Raw genomic sequence first — 8,828 nt, forward strand, 5'->3', positions numbered from 1 at the left:
CCACTACAATGTCTTTTTGTTTTTGTTTTTGTTTTTGATTTTCTTTTAATTGTTTGAATCTTTAATTGTTCAAATTTTAATTTAAGTAGTTGAGATTAGAGGATCCACTCTTGAATATTTAAACATTTAATAAAACAAAAACAATAAATTTATATTATAAAATATTTATTTAATGTATAATTTTTATGTTTATCAATATGCAATGAAGGACGGGTAGTTGAGCTCAAGTGTAGGATTTGGGGGCAGGCGTAATGTGAAGACCTTGTGATTGCATGAAGTTCATGCATGCTCAGATTTAGGCCACACAAAAAATTCACATAATCCTGGGCATCCAAGTCATACACAAGGCCTGGGTCTAATGCTTGGTTGGGATCAACAAGCCCTGCCCCCATCGCCAAAGGAGACGCAGTTTGGTTGGTTCCCCATTCTTGAATGGGATTCTGTAAATTGTCGAACAGCTTGGCAGTTGTCATGATCGCAGATCTTATCACGGCGGGACTCCAGTCTGGGTTGGCTCCCTTAAGCAAAGCTGCCACTCCCGCTACATGAGGGGAAGCCATAGATGTCCCACTCACTATGTTGAAGCTATTGATCTTTTTAACCGTTGTGCTGACTAGAGTTTTTTCTTGCCAAGAAGCTTGGATGGAGTCACCTGGCGCCATCACGTCCGGCTTCAATATCACTGGGCAGTTTACAGATGGTCCTCGTGAGCTAAAGTAAGCCACTTTTGGTGACGGTTTGTGACCATGACATGTTTCTTTGAACAGAATAGTAGCCCGTGGATCGTCACTTCCGTTGATGTAATCCACAATGACCTTACCTTTTCCCGCGCTCAAAAAAGAAGTTGGGAATCCAACTTCATCTGATGGTATATCCAAGACATTATCAATTATGACGATTGCAGCAGCTACTCCTCCACCTATGAATCCCTCAACGATGGTAGGTTCACTTGCCTCGTCAAGGTCTTTAACGTGGCACGCCACTATCTTATATCCAATGGACTTTCACATATTACCACATGCATTGACGTACACCAATGGGAGATGTGCCGGAATCGCCTGTTAGAGTAGATGCCATGTAAACCAACTGTTGGCTGGGGAATTTATTGACTCAAGTGTAATAAACAATCTTTATTTTAATATAAGTTATTTTTAAATGGTTTCATTTTACTTTATCTGTATAATCATGCAAGCAGCATAGATAAAGTCCTTGATTATGCTTTAATACAAATGAATCGTAATTCGATGTTGAAACTCATTTGTAAACACTGCATATTCTAAATTCGTTCCTAGTCGATTCAGCCGCCTAAAACATGGATAAAGGTCGCTTGAGCTTGAGACTAGCATCTGTGATGTTGTGGACTGCGTTTCTTGGTAAGGGCATAGAGATGTCCAAACATGCAGATGGGTAGTCATATGATGATTATACCGAACGACCCTTCCTCGGACTTTTCAAGTGGTTATCATTCATCGAGAGGATAAGTCCGTGGTTATGTTTCTACACCATTAGTCCTTACGAACCGGGACAACACTGAGCCTCTATATGTTAGGGCTGTACTTTGACCCGTTTACCGGCTCCAGGAGAGTCATCAGGTGGCGAGGTTGGGTACAGTTGCGACACATATAGGAGCCAGTGCATTGTAGTCGGGGATTCACCCCTCACCTACGGGTGTGGATATCCTATGTGATCTGATGAAATAATAGTTCGTGGAATCTCTGGTCAGAGTATGAGATGTAAGTTGGAGAAGGAGTTCTCCAATAGTACATGCGATTCCACTATTATATGTGTCACATAGTTATCGAATTATTATGCAACCCTTGATAAACCAATGGTTGCAGATTCAATCGGGATATATGAGATGAAGGGGCCGTACTGTACGTTAATCATAATCGACTGGTTCTTGCAGGCACTATCAGTGATACCTAGGGACTCATGGGGCGATGCTACTAGACGCTCTTACCATGATTCGATGGGTTTAATCAGAAAATAGTTTCTGACATTCTCATGATCAAATGTTGGTGCATGGGATGAGGCAAATTAGGGTAAGCCCGAATAAAGGATTGTCGTGAATCACAAAGAGTTGTGAACCCACGGCTAGCTGTATCCCTGAACCATTGAGGGTCACACAAGCACTGGTTTACTTGTTCCCGTTGAGATAATAAATTCAAGGAGTTGAATTTATAGAAAACGTTGCGATAATAAATTCAATGAGTTGAATTTATAAGAAATAAGTTTGATATGATCAATCGATAAGCTTATAAATAAAGTTTATAAAAGCTTATAGAAATTTTGAGAGCATGACTGTTAAGACAGTCAAAGGAGTACACCTGCCTTATTTAGACATTGGTGATCTCGAACGTGAGGCAAAACACGCGGAGGTTGCATTTGGATGCAATTGGATTCTATCTTTCAGAAATTATAATTGGCTGATATCATTTGGGATTATAATTGGCTAATTGGACTCTACGTGCCCACTAAGAAAATACGATTTCCCTTTTTCATCAGAGGGTGGTGGAAATGTCAAAATAGTGGGAGTGAGATTTATAAAATAAAATCCATGTTTTATATCTTAGAATTATTTTAAAATTATCAGCAACCATTATTCTGTTTCCGTATCAGTATATTTTCGATTTCGTCACATAATCCATTTTTGTTATTAACAAGCTAACCGAATCTAAATTTCAAGACTGGTTGGGAAATTGTTCTGAATTCAGAGAAAATGGCATACACACTAATGTCAGTCCTGTTGAACTGACAAAGCATGAAAGATGGTAGGACCATAGTATGCAAGCTAAAGTGTAACATGCACGCTTTTATGTCAAATGAACTGTAGGGACAGTTTGAGAAAATATTGAATGCTGCTGACATTTGAATGCACGTGCAAGAGTTGCATGGTGTATGAAACTCATACAATGATGCACAACATTTTCAAGGAGCTCATGACTACACGCATGCAAGATGGGGCTGTGGCCCATGAGCGTAATGTATATATGACTAGGCTTATTGAGAATGTGGTGGGCCTGGAATATGTGATTACTAACGAGTTACTAGATAACATCAATTTGTTGTCTTTCTCATCCTCATTTGACGGGGTTATGGTGAACTTCAATCTGAATAAGATAGATGATAGCCTTGAAGAGCTAGTCAATACGCTTATAACTTATGAGATCACCATAAAACAAGGAATTTTTGTTTTTTCTAATGGGCATCTCGTCAAACAAAAAATGGCCCACAAGGTAAGGGAAAGAAATGTTCTGCCCTCATAATAAAAACAAACCCAATAAGAGACAAACTCTGAAGAACAGTTAAAATGCCTACAAAGCCAGATAAGTCAGAACTTATTTATTTCACTGCAAGAAGCCCGGACATAAGAAATTATATATGCCAAAAATGTTCTGAAAATGATAACTGAATGTCCAAGTAAACATGATTTCAACAACAAACAAAAGAAAATTAGATGATTCAAATCTCACACATATATGGCACGCTAGACTATGTCACATTTCTCAAAGAAAGATGCACAAACTAGTGGGAGAAAACATGTTTGACTTGTCAGACATAAATTCTATACCTACTTTTAAATCCTATCTAAAAAGAAAAGTGACAAAGACTCCATTCGATGGAAACGTGGAACGTGCGCATGGTCTACTGGATTTGATCCACACAAACGTTTGTGGTCCGTTAAGTGTTACCACAATATATGGGCAATCCTACTTCGTTATCCTTAATGATGACCATTCGAGGTATAGGTATGTTTATGTTTATGAAACACAAATCTGAAACATTTGAAAAGTTCAAAGAATTCAGATCTGAAGTAGGAAAACAGCTAGAAAGAAGTATTAAGACACTTCGATCGGATCGAGATGGAGAATACTTGAGTGCTGAATTTTTGGGTTATCTAAAAGAGAATGAGATTCTCTCACAGTGGACTCCACCAGCAACACCACAATTAAATGGTGTTTCTGAACGTCGAAATCGAACCTTAATGGACATTGTTCGATCTATGATAGGATTCACTGAATTGCCTACATCGTTTTGGGGCTTTGCGCTTGAAACTGCAGCAATGTTGTTGAATAATATCCATACTAAAGTAGTGGATAAAACGCCATATGAGATATGGATGGGAAAAACTCCCAAATATTCTTACATGAGAATATGGGGGTGTCGTGCTTACGTGAAGCAGACAGTGGTAGACAAATTGGATAGTAGATCCACTTTGTGCTACTTTGTAGGATACCCAAAGAATTCTGTTGGATATTATTTCTATCACCCTAATGAAATAAAAGTGTTTGTTTCAAGAAATGCCACCTTTTTGGAAAAGAAATTTCTATTAGATAGAAAAGACAAGATGATAGAATTTGAAGAAATTCAAGATACTCCCTCAACTCTAAAAGTTGAACCTGATCCCCAACAATCAGTAGTTGAAGTACACGTTCCTAGAAGGTCTGATAGGGTTATCAGCCAACCTGCAAGATACATGCTTCTTCATGAACAAGGCCATGATGAGCCTTGTGTCAAAGATCAATATATGGTCTCAAGCAGGCGTTAAGGAGTTGGAACCTCAGATTTGCTAGCACTATCAAAGAGTTCGGTTTTGCTAAGAATCCTGAGGAACCATGTGTGTACAAGAAAGTTAGTGAGAGTGCAGTGACATTCTTTATACTTTAATTTGATGACATCCTACTCATTGAGAATGATGTAGGATTGCTGCAATCAACTAAAGTATGATTAGCAAGTAAATTCTCTATGAAAGACATGGGTGAAGCATCATATGTAATGGGAATACATATCTATAGAGATAGATAAAAAAGGATGCTAGGACTTACCCAAGCCACTTATATCGATACCATTCTGAAGCGATTCTCTATGGAAGAGTCCAAGAGAGGATACTTACCAATGTGTCATGGTGTTACACTATCTAAAACTATGTGTCCTAAAATTGATGAAGAGATAGAGATGATGACACGTATTCCATATGCGTCAGCTATTGGTAGTATATATCGACGCGTCCTGATGTTGCTTACGCTCTGAGTGTTACAAGCAGATATCAGGCGAACCTTGGTCAAATGCATTGGAAGGCCGTGAAAGATATTGTTAAGTACTTGAGAAGTACTAAGAACTTGTTCATGGTCTATGGGGGTGGAGAATTGAAATTGGAAGGCTACACTGATTCTAGCTTCCAATGTGACGTAAATGATTCGAAATCGACCTCTGGTTTTGTATTCATGCTAAATGGTGCGGCTGTCTCTTGGAAAGTTCCAAGCAAGACACCGTTGCGGATTCCACCACTGAAGCTGAATACATTGATGCATCCAAAGAGGCAGTTTGGATGAGGAATTTTGTCCAAGAGTTGGACATTATTCCTAATAGAGTTGATCCACTCCCCGTGTACTGTGACAACACTGGTGTCGTTGCGCAAGCAAAGGAACTAAGGTCTCATCAAAGATCCAAACATATACTGAGGAAATTCCACATCATCCGGGAGATTGTGGGAAGATGAGATATATCAGTTGAAAGAGTCCTCTCTGCAGATAATGTTGATGATCCATTTATAAAGCCCTTGCCAGGACCATTGTTTGAAAAGCATCGCGAAGCAATGGGATTAAAGTTTATGGGTAGTTGGCTCTAGGGCAAGTGGGAGATTGTTAGAGTAGATGCCCTGTAAGCCAACTGTTGGCTGGGGAATTTATTGACTCAAGTGTAATAAACAATCTTTATTTTAATATAATTTACTTTTTAATGGTTTCGTTTTACTTTATCTGTATACTCATGCAAGCAGCATAGATAAAGTCCTTGATTATGCTTTAATACAAATGAATCGTAATTCGATGTTGAAACTCATTTGTAAACACTGCATATTCTAAATTCGTTCCTAGTCGATTCAGCCGCCTAAAACATGGATAAAGGTCGCTTGAGCTTGAGACTAGCATCTGTGATGTTGTGTACTGCGTTTCTTGGTAAGGGCATAGAGATGTCCAAACATGCAGATGGGTAGTCATATGATGATTATACCGAACAACCCTCCCTCGGACTTTCCAAGTGGTTATCATTCATCGAGAGGATAAGTCCGTGGTTATGATTGTACACCATTAGTCCTTACGACCCGGGACAACACTGAGGCTCTATATGCTAGGGNGGAGAAAGAGTTCTCCAATAGTACATGCGATGCCACTATTATATGTGTCACATAGTTATCGAATTATTATGCAACCCTCGATGAATCAATGGTTGTAGATTCGATCGGGATATATGAGATGAAGGGACCGTACTATACGTTAATCATAATCGACTGGTTCTTGCAGGCACTATTAGTGATACCTAAGGACTCATGGGGCGATGCTACTAGACGTTCTTACCATGATTCGATGGGTTTAATCAGAAAATAGTTTCTGACATTCTCATGATCAAATGTTGGTGCATGGGATGGGGCAAATTAGGGTAAGCCCGAATAAAGGATTGTCCTGAATCACAAAGAGTTGTGAACCCACGGCTAGCTGTATCTCTGAACCATTGAGGGTCACACAAGCACTGGTTTACTTGTTCCCGTTGAGATAATAAATTCAAGGAGTTGAATTTATAGAAAACGTTGAGAAAATAAATTCAATGAGTTGAATTTATAAGAAATAAGTTTGATATGATCAATCGATAAGCTTATAAATAAAGTTTATAAAAGCTTATAGAAATTTTGAGAGCATGACTGTTAAGACAGTCAAAGGAGTACACCTGCCTTTTTTAGATACTGGTGATCTCGAAATTAAAGTGTGCATCATAATAAAAAATAAGTTGAAATTGTCACATCGATGATGTTAGATCGTCGATCGTGATTATGATGATATTAATATAATGGGAGCATGGATCATTGGTTTGTACGAGTATAAGCCCGTCATGCTAAGTTATTAAAGTTCAAATGGTCTTTAATGATTAATTATATTTTAATTGAGTTAAAATATAGCCCATTAAGTTTTTATAAAATATGGTATTGATTTATGTAATATTTAAATATTCATGATAATATAATTTAAAAACTTGCACACAAAGCAAAATAATATTGATGCATAATATTCTCAAAATTATGTATTGATTCGAGATTGACCATGAATGAAATGCAATAAGAATCTTTCATTAACTTAATTAATTAGATTAATAAAGTAAAAGGAAGATTAGTATTAAAATAAGGATTTATTATTCTTATATTAACAGCATGCATTCGAACAAATCAAGGACATGGATTTTGGAATCTATAGTTTGCTTAATTAATTAGATTAATTAAGTAAATGATAGAGTAAAGAAATAATTACAAGATTTTGAATCTTATTTACGTTAGTGTGCATCCAAAAAGCAAAAAAAAAAAAAGAAATTACTTCAACTCTTCCCATGGAGCTCTCGAAAAATCACTTTTCAAAACAAGAAAAATTTGGACACTCGAAGTTTGAGAGTTGTGCTGGTTTTTAGTGTTCCATCTCTACGCAAAACATCTTCTAAACTTTTAGTGCGATTTAGAAGAGGAACAAATATTCCAGTCGTGGACCGGATTAGGAGATCGAAGAATGTTCGTAGGGTTTTACAACAAGAGCTACGTCCGCTAATACTGGAGTAGTTGGAGCCAAGTGAAAATTTCACTAAAGGTATAAATTTTAAACTCCCTATTAAATTTTAATTAAAACCATACGAGTGTCCAAATATATCTTGAATGTCAAGATCTAAAATTTTTTAAAACTTCCGCTGCGTTTTAGACACGAGAAAATCGAGATCCTACATCACCATGTCATTTAGTGGGTATAATGACGAACCGGTGATGGATAATCCGTTACCAAGTACGACAGTGGCTGCGAATTCACGATCGAGATCCCAAGGAACAGCACTGTCAATATTTCGGAGAGGGAGCCCGGCGTTACCTGCGGCCCTAGTTTCAAAGATGCCTTTCTCCATTGCAGCAAAGGTCGCTATAGATAAAGGATCCTCCCATAATGCACCGGATGAAGCAATTGACAGGGAGAGGACATCGATCCCATCTCCTATCGCACTATCAATTGCAGCTATCAAGTCCGAGGCATATATGCCATTCTCTTGGTCGAAGGCAAGGGCGTATATGGCAAGGGAAGCTCTGGGTGACATGCCTCTGGCGGTCCCCGAACCGTAACCAAAGTAATGAGCACCATGGACAAAATTTCCAGCGGCAGTCGAGGCAACATGTGTGCCATGTCCAGTAGTGTCTCTAGCAGAATCTACGAGAGTGGCGTGAGGAATTGCCGATTTTATTCCCTTGTTAAAGAAGCGAGCTCCAATGAGCTTTCTGTTGCACAAGGAAGAGTTGAAGTCACTGCCACAAAAACATCCACCTTTCCACCTCTCCGGTGGCTCCGGCATTCCTTCGTCGTCAAAACTCTTACTCTCCGGCCATATTCCTGTGTCCACCACTCCTATTATGATGTTGCGGCCAAATCTAGAAGCTGGCCATGCTCCGGTTATGGAATTCAAGCCGAGGAAGTCGGAAGAACGAGTTGTGGCTAACTTGAAAGGCTGGTCTCGGGTAGACGATAAGTAAGCAGGGTGTTTCTTGATTTCATGGAGTTTGGCAGGAGACAAACTCGCACAGAATCCATGAATAGAATTTGTGTATGTGTATATAATAGCTCGGAATCATTTTTGTCATTCTCAAGCAGAGAAGTGTACCAAGTGTGGTGGGATGAAAATGGTGCAGGTTTTACTTGTGAATCCATGTGCACTATGTAGGTAGTGGCGGAGCCAGGAATCTAGCGCTATCCGAGCTAGAATTTTAAACTCTAACATCTTTTAATATTTTAAATTGAGCTACCCTGGCTAATATC

At 38.7% G+C, this 8,828-nt stretch overlaps 2 protein-coding genes across 2 annotated transcripts; both read right to left on the reverse strand.

Annotated features, from left to right (window-relative positions):
* Window positions 1–206: 206 nt before the first annotated feature.
* On the reverse strand, window positions 207–8,367 carry LOC140968327 (subtilisin-like protease SBT3). The gene is made up of 2 exons (XM_073429257.1): window positions 7,762–8,367; window positions 207–1,058 (listed from the first exon to the last, which is right to left on the reverse strand). Exons 1-2 carry the CDS (start codon window positions 8,365–8,367, stop codon window positions 1,005–1,007), a joined length of 660 nt encoding a protein of 219 aa, XP_073285358.1. The 3' UTR covers window positions 207–1,004.
* On the reverse strand, window positions 262–662 carry LOC140968326 (subtilisin-like protease SBT3; the record flags this gene model as incomplete). The annotated part of the gene is made up of 1 exon (XM_073429256.1): window positions 262–662. A coding segment is annotated over exon 1 (401 nt), but the record flags the coding sequence as incomplete, so codon positions are not given.
* Window positions 8,368–8,828: the final 461 nt, after the last annotated feature.

The sequence above is a fragment of the Primulina huaijiensis genome, unplaced genomic scaffold (genome assembly GCF_012295235.1).
Source record: "Primulina huaijiensis isolate GDHJ02 unplaced genomic scaffold, ASM1229523v2 scaffold35099, whole genome shotgun sequence".
In the NCBI taxonomy this organism is placed as follows: Eukaryota; Viridiplantae; Streptophyta; class Magnoliopsida; order Lamiales; family Gesneriaceae; genus Primulina; species Primulina huaijiensis.